Raw genomic sequence first — 27,846 nt, 5'->3', positions numbered from 1 at the left:
AATGCTTGTGACATAGAAATTTCCCTGATATGTGTCGTAGTTCCACAATATACTCCCAATAAATTTACTTTTACATTGATAGATAAACAATGTAAATGTACAATGAATAAAATAACTGCAACCAAAATTCACCTTTATTTTCACTTGGAAATTTAAAATAAAATGCAATCCAGTTTAAATTTCCATGATTTATGTGTATTACATATTACAGGTATGAAATTAGAAAGGGTTTTGTATCTTCACACAATGTTACATTACAGATTTATCATAAAAAAGTTTAACACTACAAATAACAAAATTAGGGTTCAAAAACAAAATATATGAAAGAGATAATTTATTCTGCAATATCAGGTAACAACTCTTCAGAAACTACAGTATAACTTTAATCAAAGTGAAAATACTTTGTTAACAAGTACATTTTTGTATAAGCCGTGAGCTCTATCTGTTCAGCACTCTTTTGAAATTAACACAGTCCTCTCGTTTAAAATGTGTTCAGAATGTTCGTACTGTACATATCAATTCACAAATTAGCTTTTATTAGCTAAATATACTGAAACTAAATATCTGAGATTTATTATGCTAATAAACCATTAGCAATTTATCTATTTTGACAGGACAAGCCCTTCAATAGCAGGTTCTCTATTCAGATAGGTAGCCCAATACACCAGGTTAAAGGTACCAAATAAAAGAGGGAAAACTATCCTAGACATTCGATCAATTTTACTAACGCTATTAAACGTTTTCTTTGCTTCCTGGGGCTTGGCTTTATTGGTATCTGCAGCTGCACTTTTTGATATCGTTGGTAGGGCAGAATCCTTAGTGATATTAGGAGCGTAATTGGCAACAGCTACGGCATATGCATTATTTTTCTTAATTACAGATGCTTTCTCTTTTTTCTGGAAAGAAAGAAAAAATGGTTAGACTAAATATATAATTATGACTCAACTAAGGTTATGAATGCTGTGATAAATTATTGAAAATCTATTTAAAGCGTTCATCATATTAATAGAAACTTGAAAACCTGAAGCACAATCTGAAAATTCAGAAATTTACAAACCAGATAGTGTGGGGTATTTGATTAGAGTCAATAAAATGATAATGTCTTAATGTGGACAAAATATTTTATGCACATGTTTGTACTAGACATACAGTTGTATTTCACAAATGTATTTTCAGCTTTTGATGATATATTGGACAGTAGAAAATTACAAATAATCTTTCAAATTCAATACAAGTTCTTCAATTGGGTTCCTGTGTAGTTTAAAAGCAAAACAACAGAGATAAAATCTTTAAAGGGAGAAGTAAAGTCAAAACTAGATTTTCATGATTCAGACAGAGCATTAAATGTTAAACAACTTTCCAGTTTGCTTCTATTATCCCATTTTCTTTGATCTCTTGGTATAATTTGTTGAAAAGCATACCAAGGTAGGCTCAGGAGCGGCAATTTGCTACTGGAAGATAGCTGGTGATTGGTAGTTACACATAGAGGCCTATTTATCAAAAGTCTGTTGGACCTGATCCGAGAGTGTGGATCAGGTCCGACAGACCTCACTGAATGCGGAGAGCAATATGCTCTCCGTATTCAGCATTGCACCAGCAGCTCTTTAACAGGGTTATGGAGCAGCGGTCTTTAGACTGCTGCTTCATAACTGCTGTTTATGGCGAGCCTGCAGGCTCGCCAGAAACACGGGTCCTCGAACTCCATTCCGAGCTTGATAAATGGGCCTCATAGTGTAAACGCCTCTTTTCCACTTACCTGATGTGTTTCTCTAGCTCCCTCAAGTGCATTGCTGCTCCTTAAACTATGGATATCAAAAGAATTAAGCAACTTTGATAATATAAGTAAATTGGAAAGTTATTTAAAATTGAATGCTCTATCAAAAACCATGACTAAAAGATGTTCGGTTTCATGACCCTTTAAATGTGTTTTTTTTTTTCACTTCTTTAACAATATTTTCTGAATGTGTCAGAAGTTTACCTTTTGCAGTAGGGAATGGATTATAAAAACACATTTTGCTCTTTCTAAATATTTTTCTTCTAAAATTCAGAAAAAAAAATAGTGTTAATTTATTTAAATAAATATGTCTGACAGAAAAGTCATACATTAAATTTGTCACTTTTGTACTAACAAACATCCTTGTAAAAATAAAGAATAACATGATATCTATAAGCTAATTATGCCTTTTGCTTTTCCGTTGTGCTTAAGCATAATTTACAGATACAGTAGAAAAAAGTATACATTTCTTAGCCCTTTAACTGCTGAGCCATTTCCATCAATGTGCGGAGCTGTTTTGTAGTTCTTAGATAATATTCACATTTAGGCCCTACTGTAGGCTATTTTTTAATTAAAAACCGACACATATTGTTGTTCCCTTGTAATTACAGAATTACAAAAACAAAACAAAAAACTGACGCATATGTACCATTTTGCATATTCTCATGTTTGTATTGGTTATACGTTTTTCAATAAAGCATTTAAAAAAAAACCAAAAAAAAAAAAAACACACATATTATATATTTTTTGTTTTCAGGATGCCCAGCAGATTCAAACTATAACATTATTTATATATATGTATATATGTATATAATATATATTTATATATCTGTGTGTGTTTTATTTTATAAGTGTTTATTCTTAAACTACAAATACACACAGAAGCATGACATCAAATGGTCAGTCTTGGAAGTTTCTGGGCCTTATAGGAGCCGAGATTGAGGGGTTTGAACGCCTCCATCTAGCTCCCTTAAGGCCTCTTCATCTTTCTATCACTTCTGGGTTTCCGGGGCTTGGTGATGTTATCAGCATCCCTGGATGAGCCCTAGACATGAGTATGGGGGGGGGGGCAGCGATGAGCTACAAAAGAGCCCCTACAAGACTACACCATTGTAAAAAAAATTATTAAATAAAAATCCTTCTATATATAAAGTAACCAGTTTAAACCAGTCCAGATAAGCATGCGTCTGGCATATGCAGACACTCACTTTATTTCCCTCCTCAGTTTAGATATGTTTCTAAGGAATTTCAGGTGATAACAGTAACACGAAGGCCCCCATTTATCAAGCTGCGTATGCAGCTCTAGGGGCTGATCACTGCTGGTTCAGTGGATAAAATCAAACAGGGGTGATTGAAAGCCCCCTACTCTCTTACTTGTGCAATGTTAAATATGGACAGCGTATTGCTGCAATACGCTGCCCACATTCAGTGATCCTGGGCACACAGGTTGGTGTAAGCGAACACTGTCCCTCTGGCAGTTGATATATGCTGGTAAACGTGTAAATTCAGCACCAGTCATGCTGATTGGCTATTGCTTTTCACCATGCAGATAACAGTAAAAAAAAGTAGCTGAAGGGTAACTGTTCACAGAGCACTTATTCTAGTCAGCTTTTTACAGATATGTTGCATCTCCTTCAAGTGATTTAGCATATAAGTAACATGCTCCTTTAATACTCAAACTTCAATGTAAGTAAAACATTTTAATGTGAACGGTTGGTCTATTGAATCATTCAAATGGCAGAATTAATTTAAAGGGAAACATTTCATTCTACAGCCTGATAGTTAAAATAGAGATGATTGCTCATCCTTCCAAAATACCTACATGAGTGATCCTGTTAATTTAAATAATTGCATACAAATAGGGCTGTATATTAGATGTTTGCATATTTTTGTATTAATGGTTTGGATCAAACGGACAATTTTAAAACTTTTTCCAATATACTGGTGTTATCAAACAGGCCTTTTCTCTTGGTAATTTTTGCTGAATGTTTACTTGCTCAAAAGGTACTTCATCAGGGTAACCAATGTGGGTCTAATTTACATTAACATGCAACCAAAATAACTTGGTTAACAGATGATTTCAAAGGCTTTTATAAATGTGGATGTTGTGTAGGCTGTAAAAGTTTTTCCTGCCAAAATAGAAACATAAGACATTTTGCATCTGGAAATAGCCAGATTGGTAAAAAACTTATGAGCCAGATCAAGTTATCACATGCCAGTTGAAGAATGTTATATATCTTTATGAATGCTAATGACAGCTTCAATATGTTGTTAGAACAAGTAGGAATCTATCTGTTAGGTTTAAGGAACATGTGAACAATATTAAAAAAGGGTATGAAAATAATTCAGTGTCAGATCATTGTAAAAAAAAGTGCATAATAGTGCTCCAAAACAGATGATTATCTATTGGTATTAAAAATGTAATTCCATGGGGGCGGAGCTTGGCTGCAGTTAAGATGGCTGCGTAACTCCGGGGCTCTGTGAAGCAGACCTCTTTAAGCACTAATCCTGGACAGCTAAAATGAGCCCTATTAATTAAATAAGTGACCAGGAGTGGCCCTAAAGATCAGGGAACCTATGTCCAAATCCTCAACTCGCATCTCCCTGCATACGGCAGTGTCTGGGCATCCAGAGAGGTAAGAGAGAGTGCAGGACAGCACCAGCACACTTACGGACGCATCTTTCAGCCACGTTATACCCGGCTGACAGATACACAGCCTGGATCCATTACCCTGCCTCACCGGACCACTAATAATCAGCGGAGCTGACCTATAGCAGCCTCAAAGACCTAAACTAAGCTTGGCGCCATCTTAATGGTTCTCCTCCATGTCGCTAGAATTTCACGCCACTTAAGATTTGCAATACGCATCCTGCTGTCTCCGGCGGCATCTCCATACCTAGCTCACAGATCTCCATACCAGAGCCCTTACCTTGTCTCTGTTGGCTGAGTGAGGCTCGAGGGGACCAATCACAACACCCCTCCCGGAGAGGCATTGAACCAGGCTCTATCTTTACAGTTTTCTCCGGTACCGACAGAGCTCACGCACTGCTTGGGCCCATAAGAGACTTAAACAGTGTTCACAGAAGACACTGGGCACAACAACTGAGGACCTGCAGGGCCCTAAAAAAGAACAGCATCACGACTTGTAAGTTAAGTCTAAAATACACTGTACCAGACATGATGCATAATTCAAACTAATACCTAGCAATATTAAGCCCAGATCAGGTACTACGTCAGGGCCAGCCATATAACATTCAGCCTTAAACACTTTATTCTGTACTTAAGTAATGCCTGTCTAATAGATTGGAGTGCTGAGCATATCCCTTCTAGTTGCACTGGGGCGGAAAGTGGAAATTGCCCCCTTTTACTTGAAACCTAAAAGTGAACCTACAATCCTTGCTACTCCCTGCCTTAGAGCTATAAGGCACCCTATATATGTACGCTCTAGCTGTGCATCAAATAACAGTAGGCCTGAACTACCAACCTGCCTTCTTTATTTTATTATACTACAGTATACCACAAAGCTGCTTCATCTATCTTTAATATTACGACAGCTAGAAGACAGGCAAAATCAGACCGAACACTAAAACAGGCCACAGCCAAATCTCACACCATGCCTTCCTTTTTTGCTACAGAACATTCAACTCCCCAATCGGGCTCCCTCAATAAACATACTTCTTCATCTAGCCCGGGAGGTCACACAACTGAACCCTCATCATCTCCTAATATAATTGACAACATTCCTGCCTCGCTACTGTCTCACTTTGTGTCAAAGCAGGAGATCTCTGACATCTTTAGAACCTGTCTCCGTGAGGAGCTAAAACATGACCTTCATAATTTGGGTTCCAGAGTCGACATGCTTGAGGCAGAGACTGAGGAGGTAAGAGATGACATTCAAAGATTAGATGATAAGACTTCAACACACCAGGAAACAATAACAGCACTCATGGATAAAATCGACGATCTTGAAAACAGGAGTAGATGGAAGAACCTTAGATTAGGTGGAATCCCTGAGTCTATTCTACCAAGAGACTTTCCTGAGTACTTGCAATCTCTATTCACCTCCATAAAAGAATCCGCCTACCCAAACAACATCTTGTGGGTCAGAGCCTATAGAGCTCTTAGACCCAAACCTCCGGACAATGCCCCACCTAGGGACATCATTATTAGAATCAAAAACTTCCTTGAAAAGAAGATGCTAATCAATCAAGAAAACACCAACCCATTAAATTCAGAGGTAACGTAATACAATTTTACCAAGACCTCTCCACAAGGACCCTACAAATAAGAAAAGAATTCCTGCCACTCACATCCTTACTCCAAAACAAGAAGATCCCTTACAGATGGGGATTCCCCGTACAACTGTTGGTTATACAGAATGACAGAAGATACATCTGCCACACACCAGTGGATATACCATCTTTCTGCAAGGACTTAGGTATAGACCAATCTCCAATGGAACCCTCTGTACCTTCTCCCCTTCAGGCATTACCTAAAAGAATGAAGACAAACACCACAAAGTGGCAAACTAAACTGCCACGCAAGACTCCTGATCAAAGGCAAGCCAGAGAGATCAGAGGAACTCCCTTGCAGAACTCTCTCCATCCCTCCAGCCCTGAGGAGGGTTGACTTTGTGGACACTTTCACAGAACTGACTTTCAAAACGGGCCACCCAGTTGTACACATTTAATCCAGAAGGTACACCACTTGACCAGGTAACACTGATCGTATCCTTCCCCTGGTGTGGTATTGATGTTGATTCCCCCCTCCTTATTTACCCCATAGGACACTCTATGTTACCCATATTTTAAACTACTCCCCAGGATTTCAATGATGATCCTCCTCCGTAGTTCAATGGGGTAGAGGGTTAGAAGAGACACATTTTATAATTAAGAGGTCTGCTTTCTTTACCCCCCTTAGAACTTCTACTCTAATTTATGTCTAATTTGACTTAGAGATGTGTTTATTTTGTTTTTTGTCTATATTGTTGATTTCAAAGTTAGTTCAAAGTTATTGGTTTACTGTACTTATATACTCCATACATGCTATGTAAAATTGTCTATTTCATGTGCAAAAGAGGTCTCACTACTTAACTACCAATTCATCAGTCAAATGCATACCCTACTTACTACAGCTTATCACATGCATACGCCTCCACTATGACATCCCAAAACTCTAAGAAACCTCGCCCTTATTTTATCACAAAATGCAAAGGGATTGAACTCCACCTGCAAGCGCTCCAAGGCGCTTTCTGATTTAGCAAAACGTGGGGCAGATATTATTTACCTGCAAGAGCCTCATTTCAAGAGACACTGTTGGCCAAAATATTTCGGCCATATATATACCCAACATTATCACAGCTCTGGCCGCACTAAAAAATGTGGGGTTAGTATCTTACTTAAGAGGATATTACCCTTTACACTGATAGATAAAACAGTAGACACGGAGGGCAGATTCCTAGGCTTACTAGGCCTTCTCTATGGGCAGCCTATAATCCTCGTTAACATTTATGCACCTAATAATACCCCAAAGCCCTTCTTTATCAAAATGTTCAATAGACTCCTAGACGTATCTAAAGGACCGGTCTATTTGGGAGGTGATTTCAATTTCCCTCTTCAGCCACAGTTAGATAGCACTAACCCCCTCACAAAACCAAACATGGAAGCATCTTAGACTCCACAAATTATATGACACCTGGTGCTTCCTGCACCCTGTTGAGAGGGATTACACATTCAATTCTTATCCTAATAAATCCTATAGCCACATAGATTACATCTTCACTAACCAGATGGGACTATCCCAAATCACCAAATGTGCCATCTCACCCACCCCATGGTCCATCCATTCTGCGGTCCAACTCCATATCAACTGGCCAAAATGCACAAACAACCCCTACCACTGGACATTAGATGACACACTCCTAGGCAATGTTGATCATGTTATTAAGTTAAATGACACTCTGACTATTTTCTTATCAATACCCCTTCAACACCTAACCAATTCTCCATCTGGGAGGCGCATAAATGATTTCTTCGAGGTGAATTTAACAAGCTAAAGTCCCAAGTCAACAAAGTACAGCGACAGTCATACCAAGATCTTACACGCTCTCACACTTAATCTTCCGACATAAACAATCCCCAACAGACTCCTCTATCCTTTCCGAAATCACGGACACACAGAAAGCATTAGATGACTTTCTACAGATAGAATATCATACATTAAGAAGGAAGACGAACAGCTTATTCCATTATGCGAGTAATAGAGCAGGAAAGTATCTGGCCAGGTCCCTCAGAAAACAAAAGCTCAAATCACACACATACGAACTACAAACCCCGGGCAAACCCCCCCAGAAAACCACCCCAGATATTCTGCAGGCATTCCACTCCTATTACTCCAACTTGAATAATATAAACCCTGAGACCCCTTCCTCCCAACTTAAAAATGATATCACACAATTTATCCAGAACTGCCAGCTCCCATCTATCACCAGTGCGCAATTACAAGACCTCAATTCACACATTACCCCACAGGAGATCACGCTCACAATACAAGAACTAAAATTAGGGAAAAGTCCAGGCCCAGACGGTTTTTCTGCGAGATACTACCAGACTTTTCGAGAAACCCTAGTACCTTACTTAATGATGTTGTTCCATGATATAGCAGACGGAGCAAAATCCCCCCCCCCTCCATGCTGGAGGCACATGTGGTAGTGATTCCAAAGCCTGGTAAACCACCCATAACAACCTCAAACTTTCGTCCAATATCATTATTAAATCTGGATATTAAACTGTACGCTAAAATCCTTACCAACCGATTGAATAAGATTATCCCAGATATTATCCATACCAATCAAGTGGGTTTCACCACCTGAAGAGAGGCCCGAGACAATACCATTAAAATATTGAATATTATAGAATATGCCACAAATAACCACATCCCTTCTATAATTCTGTCATTAGATGCCGAAAAGGCTTTCGACCGGCTTAGCTGGCCCTTTCTCACTCACACCTTGCGGAGATTCGGGTTTGATGATCAATTTGTCCACAAGACTTTTGCTTTGTATAACGCCCCCACGGCTAAAATAAAATTGAATGACTCCCTGTCACCCTCTTTTCACATAAACAACAAGACCAGACAAGGGTGTCCACTATCCCCTACGCTGTTTATTTTGGCAATGGAAGTTCTAGAAACTTACATTAGGACCACACCCTCGATCATTGGTATCACCATAGGACAACAGGAGTACAAGACTTCATTATATGCAGACAACATTATACTCACACTTACAAATCCCTCTACTGCTATTCCCTCCCTACTTCTCCTCTTTCAAAAATATGGGACTCTGTCCAACGTCCGCATTAATAACACTAAATCCAAATTCATTGATTTAGAGACAGCACCTGAAGACCTACACATACTTAACTTTCACCAATTTAAACACCAACCAATAGCACTCAAATATTTAGGGATTTTGATCACTCCACATCTACATAAATTGGTTTCCTTAAACTTTGATCCTCTGAAAAAACACATAGCTTCTACCTTACACTCCTGGTCCAATAAACCAATATCCTGGCTAGGTAGGGTGAATGCCATTAAAATGGTAATACTTCCTAAAATTCTTTATATCATTCAGGCACTACCCATTCCTATCCCTGATGCCACCATCTACCAGCTACAGAAACTTATCAACTCATATATTTGGAATCATAAATGCCCACGGATTGCCACTCAAACTTTATACCGCACCAAACTGGAGAGAGGGCTTGGAGTCCCGAACCTATTATTATATCGCTTTGCGATGTTTATACTAGAATAGTGGATTGGTGTAGATATGCTAGTCATAAGGAATGGGTGGGCCTGGAGCATGAATTTTCACGGGGCGGCCAGCTGGGAGGTAGATGCTGGCTAATAAAAAAACGCGAACTGAATCCCCCAGACTCCCCCCTTCTAATTCGAGAAATGTTTATTGTATGGGGGAAAATTTTAAGGGGATACAGGACAGTTTCCACACCGTGTTCTCCACTAACACCCCTCTTGGATAACCCGCAGTCCAACTCCCACTACGCACAGCCGCCAACCATACACTTTCCCAGACGATGCCCCACTGCCTACTCCTACAAAACAGTAAACTTAAACCTAGAGAAGAGGTAGCAGAGATCATAGGCCATACCCTAATTAATTGGCTCACATATCACCAGCTTGGGCACTATATATCAAAGCATACGGATAGACACAAGCTGACGCGACCTTTAACCCCATTCGAATCACTATGCCACCTATCATTCCCGACAACAGGCATCCTCTCCATATCCTGTAAACTACTACTCTCACATCGCTCAATACATCCTCCATCTCATAGCATTAGCTGGGAGAAGGAGCTTAGTGACCGACAGACTCCTAAAACATGGAAAACAATATACAAACAGATGAGCTCCTCTGCATTTTCTCTAAATATAGTGGAAATGAACATAAAACTCCTTAGTAGATGACACTACACCCATGATAAACTCATGAAAATGTTCCCGGGCTCCTGTACTGACTGATGGAGATGTTGCACACAACGAAGCACTTTCACCCACTTGTGGTGGTCATGCCCTATCGCACAAACCTACTGGTCTCATATTGGAAGTGAAATAAAGTCCCCCCGCACACCCCGTGGACTTTCCTTTTTAACTATTTCCCTCAGATAACCTGTTTGCTTAGACTGAAATTTCTTACTATTATGGTCAATACGGCCAAAAGATACATTCTATATTACTGGAAACAACCAACCTTACCAACCATACAATTTTGGCGCGATAGGGTGTCCACTGCTATAGAATTAGAACAATACCACTACTCAAAACTACACAAAACAGACAACTTATTGTCAATCCGTTTAATTTGGGATGAATACCTACATTCCCTGCAGCCTTCCACTGATGTAGTTGCCCAACCATCGAAGCCTCTTCTCCTCCCCTCCTCCCCAACAATAACTGTTTAGAGACAGATACAACATTTAAGACCTCTTAGTGAACCTACATTTATCAATATTTATGCCCTTTTCTTTTATAACCTGCACTTGGACATATATATTATTTTATCTACGGCACCTTTTTGTCCTTCATAGCTGCATAAATGTTTTTGAATTTGTTACTTGTTTGACTGTTTATATATATTTTTATTAAGTTGTATATACATCACAGAGCTACTCCCTGATTGGAGTCCTGGATGATGCCCAACGGGGAGCATTACTTCCATTCTACAGAATATGAGAGGTATTCTAACCTTCTCTTGGACTCTGCCTACCATTATTTGCTCTCCGATGGGTCAGTTATCTGTATCATTCAATGTACTTGTTTAACAATGCTCTGTTAATGTGAAACGTGTGTTTTGACTTGGTACAATAAAGCTCTTTGAAACCCCCAAAAAATTAAAAAAATAAATGTAATTCCACATTTCTGAGGAGATAATTTGGCCAATATTTTAGGAACAATGGAAATGCGTTAGAAATTTGATTTAAATTTTTTATTCCTTATGGATTAAATAGGGATTTTGAATTGTACAACTTTTTAGATGTATTATCTCTTTCTGGATTTTCTTTAGTGTAGTTTTTTTTAATTTTTTATCTTGTTATAATTGTTTTTATCCTGTATCACTAAAATGTTAACTTATTGGTACCATATATAGGAAATATTCTTAGCTGCTAATTTCTGTTGCTTATTTATAGTTAATATTCCTTTTTTATGTCTCTTTGAGACTAGTATACGTCTTGAATGGTATTAGTTAGCATCACATTTATCAAGTTAGCTGTCTATTATAGGAGAGTGGTTATGGCTTCTTTTTTTTCACAAGGTCAGAGGTTTAATCCCAGGTGGGATAATGAATGTGATTTGAATCTTTATTTTATTCGAAATTAATTTTAATTTTAAGACTTTCACATATATTTGAAAAATGTTATTGTTGTACACTAACCACTTAACACATAGTATTATATATTTGTTAATTTGATGCATTCTATATAAAAATAATTTAAACATCCAGCGCATGTATTTTTATCCTTTTGTCATTATATGTACTTTTATTATGTTGCTGTGTTTTTGTATACTATTTTCCATAATACTTATGTCAGATTGCCCTTCCTGGAAATTAAAGAAATGTCTGGATTGGATATAATGAGGAAGAACAACATCAACTAATGGTTGTTCAGCTTGGCACATAAAAGAATAGTAGGATGACAGTATGGCATCCTTGAAAAAGCCAGGAGCTCTCTGGCAAAACGTATGTCAGATCAAATTGGACTTTGGGACACAAACATCACAAGGAGGGTTAGGACTTTTGCTGAACTGTCTAACCGCTCACTGCAGATGTGTTGTGCTGCTATATCGGTTGTTTACTCTGTTTGTACCCTTGTGATTTTAAAACTGTAAAATAAATGTTTTAAAGTTATTGTAGGATTGATTACATGGGCTTTTAAACTTAGAGCTGAGTTATAGCTCTAAACTACGTGAGTACGGCTCTTTACATTTTTCCAGTTTTATATTCTACAGAAAAATAGTGTATGTTTTCTTTTGCTGAGGTTACTATACCAGAAGAACCCTGGACATTTTATCCTTGGTTTGGTGCACATTATAGTAATAGTCATAAAAGCCTTACATAAAAAAAAATCTGAGATTAACCAATTAGTTTTATTTATTTTTACCTGCTGGCAAAAACTGCAAAGTTGTTTAGATGCATTGTCTTTTGTAAATAATATTGTTACTTATTGAAGTTTTTCTTGTCTTTATGTATGCTGTTATTACTCCTACGGTAATGTTTTCCTATTTTTGTAGTAAAGTATACATATTGAATAAGCAAGATTTTTTGATAAAATAAATATTTACTAACCTGTAAATAAATTTAAATCCCACTCTTTGTTTTTGTCTATCTCATGAGTCTGCCTCAAAATGCTTCCATCAAAGGGAGTTAAGTTTCAGCAAATTATATATATTGAAAGAGGTACATTTGGAAAAGATGGATATTTTATACAAAAGATAAAGATGATTTTCCACATTACATTCTGAACTTTTTATACACCATATGTAATTAAATAACAAAACAGTTTCATTTCAGTTTTAGCTTTTTCCGATCCATAAGGCTCACTGGACTACACTCCACAACAAACTTGCGTACACTATAGCTTCCTTTCTATGTTTTATTATGGGAACCTTTTCACTAAATAATAGAGATATCGCCTTTAAGCTTCTACAGTTCCTATGCTATTGTAGAAACTAGAAATGCTGTCTCTCAGATGATAAAAAATAGGATCAGATTAACCATAGGGGTACAATATTATCAGCAGATACAGTTTTAATATTATGGTAAAAAAAATATTCGGCTAGATTACGAGATGTGCATTAGGCTTAAAAAGCAGCGTTAAGAGGTCCTAACGCTGCTTTTTAACGCCCGCTGGTATTACGAGTCTTGCAGGTACAGGTGTACCGCTCACTTTTTTGGCTAGACTTGGAAATACCGCAAATCCACTTACGTAAATTGCGTTTCCTCTTTTTTCAATGGGACTTGCATAGCGCCAGTATTACGAGTCTGCCAAAAAGTGAGCGGTACACCCTCTCCTGTCAAGACTTTTACCGCATATTAAAGTCAGTAGTTAAGAGTTTTACACTACAACGCCGTACCATAAAACTCTTAACTAAAGTGCTAAAAAGTAGACTAACACCCATAAACTACCTATTAACCCCTAAACCGAGGCCCTCCCACAACGCAAACACTAAAATAAAAATTGTAACCCCTAATCTGCCGAAACGGACATTGCCGTCACTATAATAAATATATTAACCCCTAAACCGCCACACTCCTGCCTCGCAAACACCAGTTAAATATTATTAACCCCTAATCTGCCTTCCCTAACATCGCCGCCGCCACCTACCTACATTTATTAACCCCTAATCTGCCGCCCCCAACGTCGCTTAGGATTTATTTTTATTTTACAGGCAAGTTTGTATTTGTTTTAACTAGGTAGAATAGTTACTAAATAGTTATTAACTATTTAATAACTACCTAGCTAAAATAAATACAAAAGTACCTGTAAAATAAAACCTAGCCTAAGTTACAATTACACCTAACAATACACTACAATTAAATAAATTAACCATATTAAATACAATTAAATAAATTACATACAATTAGCTAAATTAAATTAAATTAGCTAAAGTACAAAAAAAAACCCCACTAAATTACAGAAAATAATTAACAAATTACAGACATTTTAACTAATTACACATAATCTAATAGCCCTATTAAAATAAAAAGCCCCCCAAAATAAAAAAAAACCCTAGCCTAAACTAAACTACCAATAGCCCTTAAAAGGGCCTTTTGCAGGGCATTGCCCCAAAGTAATCAGCTCTTTTACTTGTAAAAAAAAAAATACAAACAACCCCCCCAACAGTAAAACCCACCACCCATACAACCAACCCCCCAAATAAAAACCTATCTAAAAAAACCTAAGCTCCCCATTGCCCTGAAAAAGGCATTTGGATGGGAATTGCCCTTAATACAATACACCTAACACTAGCCCCCTGAAGATCGACTTACCGGGAGACGTCTTCATCCAAGCCGGGCGAAGTGGTCCTCCAGACGGGCAGAAGTCTTCATCCAAGCCGGGCAGAAGTGGTCCTCCAAACCGGCAGAAGTCTTCATCCAGACGGCATCTTCTATCTTCATCCATCCAGCGTGGAGCAGGCCCATCTTCAAGACATCCAACATGGAGCATCCTCTTCTGGCGACGACTAAAACCGAATGAAGGTACCTTTAAGTGACGTCATCCAATATGGCATCCCTTAGATTCCAATTGGCTGATAGAATTCTATCAGCCAATCGGAATTAAGGTAGAAAAAATCCTATTGGCTGATGCAATCAGCCAATAGGATTGAAGTTCAATCCTATTGGCTGATCCAATCAGCCAATAGGATTGAGCTCGCATTCTATTGGCTGTTCCAATCAGCCAATAGAATGCGAGCTCAATCCTATTGGCTGATTGGATCAGCCAAAAGGATTGAACTTCAAGCCTTTGGGCTGATTGCATCAGCCAATAGGATTTTTTCTAACTTAATTTCGATTAAGGGATGCCATCTTGGATGATGTCACTTAAAGGTACCTTCATTCGGTTTTAGTCATCGCCAGAAGAGGATGCTCCGCGTCGGATGTCTTCAAGATGGACCCGCTCCACGCCGGATGGATGAAGATAGCCGGTCTGGAGGACCACTTCTGCCCGGGCTTGGATGAAGACTTCTGCCCGTCTGGAGGACCACTTCGGCCGGCTTGGATGAAGACGTCTCCCGGTAAGTCGATCTTCAGGGGGTTAGTGTTAGGTTTTTTTAAGGGTGTATTGGGTGGGTTTTATTTTAGGTTAGGGACCTTGGGGCGGCAAAAGAGCTAACTGCCCTTTTAAGGGCAATGCCCATCCAAATGCCCTTTTCAGGGCAATGGGGAGCTTAGGTTTTTTTAGATAGGTTTTTATTTGGGTGGTTGGTTGTGTGGTTGGTGAGTTTTACTGTTGGGGGGTTGTTTGTATTTTTTTTTACAGGTAAAAGAGCTGATTACTTTGGGGCAATGCCCCGCAAAAGACCCTTTTAAGGGCTATTGTATTGGTAGTTTAGTTTAGGCTAGAGTTTATATTTATATATATTATATTTTAATAGGGCTATTAGATTAGATGTAATTAGTTTAAATTTCTGTAATTTGTTTATTTTCTGTAATTTTAGTGGGTTTTTTTGTACTTTAGCTAATTTAATTTAGGTAATTGTATGTAATTTATTTAATTGTATTTAATTTAGTTAATTTATTTAATTGTAGTGTAGTGTTAGGTGTAATTGTAACTTAGGTTAGGTTTTATTTTACAGGTACTTTTGTATTTATTTTAGCTAGGTAGTTATTAAATAGTTGATAACTATTTAGTAACTATTCTACCTAGTTAAAATAAATACAAACTTGCCTGTAAAATAAAAATAAATCCTAAGCTAGTTACAATATAACTATTAGTTATATTGTAGCTAGCTTAAAGTTTATTTTATAGGTAAGTATTTAGTTTTAAATAGTAATAATTTAGTTAATGATAGGAATTTTATTTAGATTTATTTAAATTATATTTAAGTTAGAGGGTGTTAGGGTTAGGGTTAGACTTAGGTTTAGGGGTTAATAAATAAAATATAGTGGTGGCGACATTAGGGGAGGCAGAGTAGGGGTTAATAAGTGTAGGTAGGTGGCAGCGACATTGGGGGCGGCAGATTAGGGGTTAATAAATATAATGTAGGTGTTGGCGACATTGGGGGCAGCAGATTAGGGGTTCATAAGTATAATGTAGGTGGCGGCAGTGTCCCGAATGGAAGATTAGGGGTTAATAATATAATGCAGGTGTCGGCGATGTCAAGGGCGGCAGATTAGGGGTTAATAAGTGTAAGATTAGGGGTGTTTAGACACAGGGTTCATGTTAGGGTGTTAGGTGTAAACATAAATTTTATTTTCCCATAGGAATCAATGGGGCTGCGTTAGGGAGTTTTACGCTGCTTTTTGGCAGGTGTTAGACTTTTTTTCCTATGGGGAAATCGTGCACGAGCACGTTACACCAGCTCACCGCTGATTTAAGCAGCGCTGGTATTGGAGTGCGGTAATTAGCAAAATTTTGCTCATCGCTCACTTCTTGTCTTTTAACGAGTTTCTGAAAACTCGTAATACCAGTGTTGTAGGTAAGTGAGCGGTGAGGGAAAACTGCTTATTAGCACCGCACAGCTTCTAATGCAAAACTCGTAATCTAGGTGATTGTTTGGTCTGTGAAATCCTACTAATAAGCATGATGATATGATGTAGCCGTAATGAAAAATTAAGGAAATATAATATAAAGATTTACCCATGAACAAAAAGCATTAAGAATTAAAAGCATTAAGCTTACATAGCCATTAGGTAATATGGAAAATGATCTATATCACTTTAGAACTTTACTACTACTGTGCATCACTTTCCCTATTTTGACTAAAGTGTCTTGTGAAACGTGACTCACATGAGCTAATGTTTTAAGCAAACAATTTTATAGCAACAGTTAATGGTACTTTGGAGAAATAAAGCCTTGTTCTTTTAATTCTTTACCTGTGTAAACATGTCATGCCTGTTTAAAGAAATTTAAACTGCACGGTACAACTACATTTGCATGGTTACTACTCACCCTGATATTGCTTTTTCTCCCATGCCTGCAGCTATCTTCAAATCTGTTCTCTAATTTTAACCCTCTGCAAGTGCTGGTTAGTAAAATTCTGCATCTACAAAATGAATGCCGCCATCTTGGAGTTTGAAATTCTTGCACACTGTTACAGAAGCAGTGCATATTCACAGATCATTTCTATTGTTGTTTTCTTTACAAGCCATAACATGCACTTCAGTTTAGCTTGCACAATACAGATCAGTAGATGTACATTTTTTTTGCAGTGGTTGCATTACTCTATATTATTCAGTGCTTAGCTTTTTAATAGTTGTTACCTTACTTTTAAACTGTGTAAATTAGCTTCAAAAATGCAAAGCCCCCTCTTTCTCTTTTCAAGCTAAACCAAAGTACAAGATTCAGCTTTCAAAAAACCAGTAAAATTACGGATCTTTGAAACTGCACTGCTTCTGTCACAGAATGCAACAATACGCACGTTACAAGATTCCGGCGCCCGTACAAAGATGCAGAGCTTTACCAACTGAATTCTGTAATGGGGTAAAATAAGAGAACAGTTTTAACCCCTTAATGACCGCAGCACTTTTCCATTTTCTGTCCGTTTGGGGCCAAGGCTATTTTTAAATTTTTGCGGTGTTTGTGTTTAGCTGTAATTTTCGTCTTACTCATTTACTGTTCCCACACATATTATATACAGTTTTTCTCGCCATTAAATGGACTTTCTAAAGATACCATTATTTTCATCATATCTTATAATTTACTATAAAAAAATTATAAAATATGAGGAAAAATTGAAAAAAAAAAACACTTTTCTAACTTTGACCCCCAAAATCTGTTACACATCTACAACCATCAAAAAACACCCACACTAAATAGTTTCTAAATTTTGTCCTGAGTTTAGAAATACCCAATGTTTACATCTTCTTTGCTTTTTTTGTAAGTTATAGGGCCATAAATACAAGTAGCACTTTGCTATTTCCAAACCATTTTTTTTTTTTCAAAATTAGCGCTAGTTACATTAGAACACTGATATATTTTAGGAATCTCTGAATATTCATTGACATGCATATATATATTTTTTTTAGTAGACAACCCAAAGTATTGATCTAGGCCCATTTTGGTATATTTCATGCCACCATTTCACTGCCAAATGCGATCAAATAAAAAAAATCGTTCACTTTTTCACAAATTTCTTCACAAACTTTAGGTTTCTCACTGAAATTATTTACAAACAGTTTGTGCAATTATGGCACAAATGGTTGTAAATTCTTCTCTGGGATCCCCTTTGTTCAGAAATAGCAGACTTATATGGCTTTGGCGTTGCTTTTTGGTAATTAGAATGCCACTAAATGCCACTGCGCACCACACGTGTATTATGCCCAGCAGTGAAGGGGTTAATTAGGGAGCATGTAGGGAGCTTGTAGGGTTAATTTTAGCTTTAGTGTAGTGTAGTAGACAACCCCAAGTATTGATCTAGGCCCATTTTGGTATATTTCATGCCACCATTTCACCGCCAAATGCGATCAAATTAAAAAAAAATTAAAATTTTTCACAATTTTAGGTTTCTCACTGAAATCATTTACAAACAGCTTGTGCAGTTATGGCACAAATGGTTGTAAATGCTTCTCTGGGATCCCCTTTGTTCAGAAATAGCAGACATATATGGCTTTGGCGTTGCTTTTTGGTATTTAGAAGGCCGCTAAATGCAGCTGCGCATCACACGTGTATTATGGCTAGCAGTGAAGGGGTTAATTAGGTAGCTTGTAGGGAGCTTGCAGGGTTAATATTAGATTTATTGTAGAGCTCAGCCTCCCACCTGAAACATCAGACCCCCTGATCCCTCCCAAACAGCTCTCTTCCCTCCCCCACCACACAATTGTCCCCGCCATCTTAAGTACTGACAGAAACTCTGCCAGTACTAAAATAAAAGCTATATTTTTTTTTTTAATGATTTTTTAAGCATATTTACATATGCTGCTGTGTACAATCCCCCCTTAGCCCCCAACCTCACTGATCCCCCCCCCAAACAGCTCTATCCCCTCCCACTCTAACTTAATGGGCGCCATCTTGGGTACTGGCAGCTGTCTGCCAGTACCCAGTTTAGAAGAAATTTTTTTTTTTTTTTTTAAATTTGTTAAAAGTTTCTGTAGTGTAGCTTCCCCACACACAAAACCAACCCCCCCCACCCCTCCATGATCACTTTTTGTGCTTTTGCACAAACAAGATTAGGCCAGTTTTATTAAAACATTTTCCGTAGTGTAGCGGTTCCCACCCGCTCCCGCCCCGTGCACGCGCCCGCCCGCCACCCTCCGTGCATGCGCGCGCGTCCGTGCGTGCCTCCCGACGGTCCCGCCCCCGATCCTGCCCCCCTTGACGTCACGCGGCACACCGATGGCCGCCCACCCGCCTCCCAATTCGGCTCCCACCCACCAACGATACCGGCCATCGATGTCCGGTGCAGAGAGGGCCACAGAGTGGCTCTCTCTGCATCGGATGGCCATGTGAGGTTATTGCAGGATGCCTCCATATCAAGGCATCACTGCAATAACCGGAAAGCAGCTGGAAGCGAGCAGGATCGCTTCCAGCTGCTTTCCACACCGAGGACGTGCAGGGTACGTCCTCAGGCGTTAACTGCCTTTTTTTTGAGGACGTACCCTGCACGTCCTCGGTCATTAAGGGGTTAAAGAGAGCAGCAGGCACAGGGGGAAGCAATAGCAGGGTGACTAGTAACCATTCTTCTGTAGTGGTACCCAGCAGTTTAATGTTGCTTTAATCTCTAAACTTTTGAATGCAGGATACAAGCAGATGATGTATTTCATGGTATTTCAATATACTTGTATGACACTATTATACACAGAGCTCTTTTTTGCAAACACGAGTAACGCCCTACCTTTCAGGAGTCTTAAATATGTGTACATAAAAAAAGCATTTACATACTGCCTGCTGGGAAACACAGATGTGTGCATTTTATTGCAGTCAATCACACTATGAGATGTTATTTAATTATTTTTATTATATAACTAAACAGCATATGCTCACTTAACATTAGTGGAATATTGAGAATATAAATGATATGCAAAATCCATCTTCTGGTATTCTCTAAGGATATTTTGCTAAAAAAATCCCCTTTTATAATAAAAATACAATTTATATTAATATTTTTATGATTCTTGGTTGAAAATATTTGTATGATTCCTCTGTTAATATATTAATTAGTACTAATATGTCAGAAAGTTTTTCTGACTATATTTATTCATATTTTTGTGACTAGTTTGACATAATTAAATATTTATTATTGGTTTATCTTTGAAGATTTACAATTGCTAAAATTTAATTTTCTAATATATTTCACATTCTTAAGTGTAATGTTTTGTGCTCTTATGATTTCCTCTCTGTTTTGTTAGTGTTTCTTACTGAATTTATTACACTCAGAGCAAAATGCAAGGTCTAAGAGTTCTCCAACATATACCTCACTACCTCTTGTATAAAATGTTAAGATGTACTTAAATAGTAATCATCTTATTTCCCTCAGTTGTATGATATTAAAAGAAGAATGACTCAATAAATTAATATTTAAAATAATTATCAATAAAAAGAGACAATGGGGTCAATTTATCAAGATCCGTATGGATTGACACTCCTTGCAAGCGGCCGATTGGCTGTGAACCTGCAGGGGGCGGTATTGCACCAGCAGTTCGCAAGAACTGGTGCAATGATAAATGCTGACAGTGTATTCTGTCGGCATTTATCGATGTGCAGCAGACCTGATATTGACCCGTATAAGTAAAAGTAATGTAAGAAATATATTATAACAATATGATTATTTCTATATAATATTATAATTAAAATCAGGAAAGGACTATTTCTACTAGTTTAGAGCTAGATTACAAGTGGAGCACTAATTAATTGTGTGCCCGTAAATGGGCAAATTCGTCTTTTTACAGACACGCGATAAATAACCAGCCATTACAAGTGGTAGTAATTAGCACTTAGAAAATTAAGCAGAGATCAGATCTCCCCCAACTGGCCCCAAATTTAAGAGTCTTGTAGTTTTTTTATAAAAAAAAAATGTAGCATTTTAAAATCATAAACAACTGCACAAAGCAGTTGTTAGGGGTAAAAATTGGAGGGTGTGGGGTTAGAAAACAAAACGGCACTGAAAAGTGTCTTTACATTATGGCCTATGGTGTACTGTGTGTTCCCTGTAAATATATATATATGTATATGATATAAACACATATAAACACATAAATATATATGTGTATAATCATATACAAATATTTAACATTTGTGACCCATTGCTGCGTGACTTACCCCCTTTGCTGCACTATACCCCCATGCCGTGTCTTACGGCATGAAAACGAGGCTTCCATTGGAGCTTATGGAAGCGGGTACTTGTGAGCACAATGCTTCCATGTAATGCAAACGCAAAGTCATGTTCACATTGCAACTAACTTGTAATAACAGTGCACATTTGCGTGCACTGGCATTACTAAGTTGAGTGCAAATATTGCTTTCGCAAAAGCTATATTTTGCAATCCACTTGTAATCTAGCCATTAGTAGGTATGATAGATACATTACAGTTGATTAATTAAAATAGTTTTCTTACCTTATCATTTACAACACTTTTCCCATCCCATGCCCAGCCTCGTTTTGTAAAGTAGTTAACAGTTGCAAACTCTATCAAAGCCGAAAATACAAAAGCGTAGCAGACAGCAATAAACCAATCCATTGCTGTAGCATAAGCAACTTTTGGTAGGGAGTTTCTAGCGCTGATACTTAACGTTGTCATTGTTAGTACAGTGGTCACACCTAGAAAAAAAGGGAGACATTTTAAATAGTAAATAGCAATTTCTAGAATTTAACGTTAAAGTACAAAGAACAATACATAACAATTTAGTAAATCTATATTTAAAAAATATTTTAAAAGTCTGCTATATTAAGTAGATAAATATAAATTAAAAAAATCAATTGTTAAATAAATACATTGCAAGATACTGACTTTAATTTTTCATACATTCCTTTCATCTTCGATGGGTATTAGAATAGCTGATTACAAGTTGTTGATGATATAACTATGTTAACCCCTTTTTTCTGTAGTGAAGATACCACCCTCATCCTCCACACCTTACCACTCTCAATATTTTTTTTGCAGTGTAGGTTCTCACTTCCCCACAACCAAAACATAATTTCCGTAGTGTAGGTACCATCCCTCCCTCTCCCATGATTAACGTTTATCCATAGGTGCCCATTTATCAAGCTCCATACGGAGCTTCTGGGCCCGTGTTTCTGGCGAGTCTTCAGACTCGCCAGAAACACAAGTTATGAAGCAGCAGTCTAAAGACAGCTGCTCCATAACCCTGTCTGTCTGCTCTGAGCAGGCGGACAGGAATCGCCGGAAATCAACCCGATCGAGTACGATCGGGCTGATTGACAGCACCCTGCTGGCGGCCCATTGGCCGCGAGTCAGCAGGGGGCGGCGTTGCACCAGCAGCTCTTGTGAGCTGCTGGTGCAATGTTAAATGCGGAGAGCGTATTGCTCTCCGCATTCAGCGAGGTCTTGCGGACCTGATCCGCACTGTCGGATCAGGTCCGCAAGACCGATGATAAATAGGCCCCATAGTGTAGCTGGGCAAATCTGTCAAAAGAACTGAAATAAGGGCAGTCTGCACAGGCTTAGATACAAGGTAATCACAGAGGTAAAAAGTGTACTAATATAACAGTGTTGGTTACGCAAAACTGAGGAATGGCTAATAAAGGGATTATCTATCTATGTCCCTTTAAGTAATGTCAGTCAACATAATCTTAAAACAATATTGAACAGCTCTTGCTTTCATGTTAAAATTGTGCTTTGCCCCATGCTCTGTAGAGAACCAAAAAAGCAAATTCTTTAGCCTGCAAATGCAGCAAATCAAATAGCTGGATTATGCAATTTACAGTATTTTGAAAACTTATGTTACAAATTCAGCTAATTTGTCTGTCTAGGGAGTGTGTCATGAAGCTCACATTTTACATATAATTAACTCAATAATGAACTCACTGAAGTATATTACAGCTGATCCTTTTCAGAATACATTAGAAAATCTGATTTCAATTTGTTTTTTCATTGATTTTGAAACACAATTTTACCACTACTTTGTAGTCAGTATTTAACAGTGATATTCCAATCAAAAACCGTTAGCAGCTATTTATATTATTTTTCTGATAGCTTCGCAGTTGATTCGGCAGAGAATTAAACATTTGTTCAGATACCATCCAAACTCATCCATGCCTTGATGTGCATAGCAAAATTAAGTTATTCTGTTGTTTTATTAAAATATATAGGGCTAGATTAAAAGTGGAGCGCTAATTTATCCAAAGTCCGTAAACGGGCAAATTTGCCCATTTACAGGAGCATGATAAATAACCAACTATTACAAGTGGCTGATTATCGCTACCGCGAGCTCACAGTAGCATTTATCGCACAAAAAAATTGAGACAGACACCTGGTTAATTTTTTTAAATGTCCCCCAATTGACCCAAAATTAAGTATGTAGTGGCTTTAATAAAAGAAAAACTATGAGCATCTTTTTTTTAAAAAAAATCATAACTGCACAAAGCAGTTTTTAGGTGTTTAATTGAGTGGGTCGAAGTACCTTTACATGGCGGTCTACGGGGACTCTGAAAAAACTACAAATATATATATGTATATACTTATTTACATATGTATGTGTTAATATGTGTATATACACATATTAACACATAAATATATATGTATATGTTCATATACATATATATTTCAATCTGCTGCCCATTGCTGCGTGACTTATCCCTTTCACTGCGCTAAAACGAGCTGATTACTTTGGGGCATGCCCCGCAAAAGGCCCTTTTTGTAATTTAGAATAGGGTAGGGCATTTTTTTATTTTGGGGGGCTTTGTTATTTTATTAGGGGCTTAGATTAGGTGTAATTAGATTAAAAATCTTGTAATTTTTTTTATTTTTGTAACTTAGTTTTTTTTATTTTTTGTACTTTAGTTAGTTTATTTAATTGTATTTAATTGTAGGTATTTGTAGTTAATTAATTTAATTTATTTAATGATAGTGTGGTGTTAGGTTTAATTGTAACTTAGGTTAGGATTTATTTTACAGATAAATTTGTATTTCTTTTAGCTAGGTCGTTATTAAATAGTTAATAACTATTTAATAGCTATTGTACCTAGTTAAAATAAATACAAAGTTACCTGTAAAATAAATATAAATCCTAAAATAGCTACAATGTAATTATTAATTACATTGTAGCTATCTTAGGGTTTATTTTACAGGTAAGTATTTATTTTTAAATAGGAATAATTTCTTTAATGATAGTGTAGTGTTAGGTGTAATTGTAACTTAGGTTAGTTTTTATTTTACAGGTAAATTTGACTTTATTTTATCTAGGTAGCTATTAAATAGTTAATAACTATTTAATAGCTTTTGTACCTAGTTAAAATAAATTGAAATTTGCCTGTAAAATAAAAATAAATCCTAAAATAGCTACAATATAATTATTAGTTAGATTGTAGCTATATTAGGGTTTATTTTAAAGGTATTTAGTTTTAAATAGGATTAATTTAGTTAATAAGAATAATATTTATTTAGATGTATTTAATTAATATTTAAGTTAGGGGGGGTGGTGTTAGGGTTAGACTAAGGTTTAGGGGTTGATAATTTTATTATAGTGGCGGCGGTGTAGGGGGGGCAAGATAGGGGTTAATAAATTTATTATAGGTGGCAGCAGTGTAGGGAGGCAGGATAGGGGTTAATAGGTATTATTTAGGTGGCAGTGGGGTCCTGGAGTGGCGGTTTAGGGGTTAACATATTTATTATAGTTGCGGTGGGCTCCGGGAGTGGCGGTTTAGGGGTTAATAAGTTTATTAGAGTGGCGGTGGGCTCCGGGAGCGGCGGTTTAGGGGGTAATACATTTATTTAGTTGCGGCGGTGTAGGGGGGCAGATTAGGGGTGTTTAGACTCGGGGTACATGTTAGGGTGTTAGGTGTACACACTTCCCATAGGAATCAATGGGATGTCGGGCAGCAGCGAACATGAGCGTTCGCTATGGTCAGACTCCCATTGATTCCTATGGGATCCGCCATCTCCAGGGCGGCGGATTGAAAACCAGGTACGCTGGCCCGGAATAGTGGCGAGCGTACCGGCTAGTTTTTTTATAACTCCCAAAAGTAGTCAGATTGTGCCGAACTTGCGTTCGGAACATCTGAAGTGATGTAAGAATCGATCTGTGTCGGACTGAGTCCGGCGGATCGAAGCTTATGTCACTATATTCTACTTTTACCGGGCTGCAGTGCTTGATAACTACAGCGAATCAGCCTTGCCACAAATACGCTGCGGAATTCCAGCGTATTTGAGGTTGACGGCTTGATAACTAGAGGCCAGTCTGTGCTTTAGTCCATAGACAAGAAGGTTAGTCACCAGCGATTTTCTACTTTGGGAACATGATAATCCTATATTGGTGATGTTAGCAGAACATTTGATAAAGATGTCACAACGACATCGAAATGTTATGGATGTACTTGCTTTTTAAACATATGAATTAAAAGTTGTTTTTTTACTAAGACCAGTGAGTGCCTTCTTGCAAACGAGGAATATATATATATATATATATATATATACATATATATATATATATAGATAGATATTGTTAATTTAGAAAACAATATAACTATATAACATAGCGTGTTTGTCTCACTTATGATTACATACATAGGCAAATCTATATAATGATCAGGTAAAATAAGTTCACTGTTAACAAAGAATTTATTTATTCATTAGAGCATTTTAAACAGTTTAAAGATCATATTAGTTTTCCATATTAGTTTTCTAAATTAACAATTTTTAGGTTAGGTTTGACACGAAAACCAAGAATAGTAAGTTGGGTATTACAAGGAAAACAGAAATATGCTTTTCAATAAATACACACATCTGAATTCAATCACGATCAATTAACAGCTCTGAAACGCTATAAAAGCGCTCCTCACTGCTATGTGTGCATACCTTCTGATGAAGCTGTTCACGAAATGCGTAAGGACACGCCAACTTTTGACGTCACTTCCGGTCCGGCAAGACCGTGTTTCAATCTTCAACAACGGACCCTGTCACTGACAGGCTCTTCAATCCACAGCCATCTGGACTTTGTGAGCTTTCCAGAGCTCTATAAACCATCTAGACATAATAGTAAGCTGAACTTATACCAGCTTTTGCAATAATTTGTTCCGGTTCTCACGGATTTTCACCAGTTTCATTGCATTATTTCCTAACTGTTTGTCTCCAATCTTGGAACACACAATTACCAGGAGACTGCAAACATCAGGAGGATTTGATTTAATATATACTTTTAATATTTATAAATAAAGCAGTTTTTTTATCAGTCACACATTGTTTCCCTGCAGCATCATTTAAAAGCATTGCATATTTGTTGCAGAGAATGCCCACAACCAATTTAACTGTGTGAAAACTGCGTTCCACACATAAAGTTTATACCATACTCTAGAGAGGAGAATCCTTTCAAGAAAGAAAAAACAAAGATTTGTACCATACTCCAGAGAGGAGAAGTCGTTTTACAAAGAAGCACATCATTGCTCCACGGATACCAAAGGGAGGAAGTCTCTTACCAAGAGGGACTACTCATCCGTTGAAAGCAGCTTTACCACAGATAGGGATTATATCTCCTCCACGCTTCCAACATACCTCACAGGTTTGAGGTCAAAAAAGGTGAGCAAGTTTTTCTCTCATTTTAGCCTTGTTTCCTTAGTGCTGACATACTGCACCATAATTTGTTTTTCTTTTTTTCTCCCTTCTATGAGCGCTGAATTCAGAAACCCCATTCTTCACCCTCCATTCCACATTCCATTTGATGATAGTGGAATATTCAGAAACAAGCTGCCATTGAAATACATAAGGAGGAACTCCTTTAAGGAGGGTAATACATTTATTTAGTTGCGGCGGTGTAGGGGGGGCAGAATAGGAATCAATGGGATGTCGGGCAGCAGCGAACATGAGCTTTCGCTATGGTCAGACTCCCATTGATTCCTATGGGATCCGCCATCTCCAGGGCGGTGGATTGAAAACCAGGTACGCTGGCCCGGAATAGTGGCGAGCGTACCTGCTAGTTTTTTGATAACTCCCAAAAGTAGTCAGATTGTGCCGAACTTGCGTTCGGAACATCTGGAGTGACGTAAGAATCGATCTGTGTCGGACTGAGTCCGGCGGATCGAAGCTTACGTCACTATATTCTACTTTTGCCGGGCTGTAGTGCTTGATAACTACAGCGAATCAGCCTCGCCACAAATACGCTGTGGAATTCCAGCGTATTTGAGGTTGACGGCTTGATAACTAGAGGCCAGTCTGTGCTTTAGTCCATAGACAAGAAGGTTAGTCACTGTCATAAAATTAGTATAACGTACATTGTTTTGTAGTTGCTATCTGATAAAGCCATTAGGGACAGATATGTATTTAGAATTAGCCTTAAAAAGCCAGCAGGTTGCATTTTAAGTTCTGAGAACTAGAAATTGCTCCATTTTCAGACCTAAATTACATGAAAAGGGAAGCAAATAAATAATAAAAAATATATTGCAAAGTTGCTTCTTTACACATAACTAAACATTTTATATAAACCTTTCCCTGTTAATATTTATATATTTGTAAGTATTATGTATCATCTAGAGTTCCATTTACTTCTACCTGTGAATGTGCATCTGCCTTTTTGCCAGTTTATAAGATAAACATCCCACAGCGAGCTCACATACTGTAGCTTATCCTTGGCCAACACTATCCCTGACATAAGGAACAATACGACACAGGCTAATACTGGTTGAGGTAAAGTTAATAGAAAATCAATATTAAAATAACC

General features: G+C 37.6%; 1 protein-coding gene across 1 annotated transcript in view; it reads right to left on the bottom strand.

Annotated features, from left to right (window-relative positions):
- Window positions 1-116: 116 nt before the first annotated feature.
- The window catches only part of GABRA2 (gamma-aminobutyric acid type A receptor subunit alpha2), a 289,596-nt gene continuing 261,866 nt past the window's right edge, over window positions 117-27,846 (bottom strand). Inside the window, exons 7-8 of the mRNA XM_053700268.1 lie at window positions 21,573-21,775; window positions 117-896 (exon numbers count right to left, since the gene is read on the bottom strand). Coding sequence (XP_053556243.1) covers window positions 603-896; window positions 21,573-21,775 — 497 coding nt within the window. The 3' untranslated portion in view covers window positions 117-602. The remainder of the gene's footprint in view (window positions 897-21,572; window positions 21,776-27,846) is intronic.

Source organism: Bombina bombina, chromosome 2, assembly GCF_027579735.1.
Source record: "Bombina bombina isolate aBomBom1 chromosome 2, aBomBom1.pri, whole genome shotgun sequence".
Lineage (NCBI taxonomy): Eukaryota > Metazoa > Chordata > Amphibia > Anura > Bombinatoridae > Bombina > Bombina bombina.
This window is presented reverse-complemented; position numbering and strand designations above follow the sequence as displayed.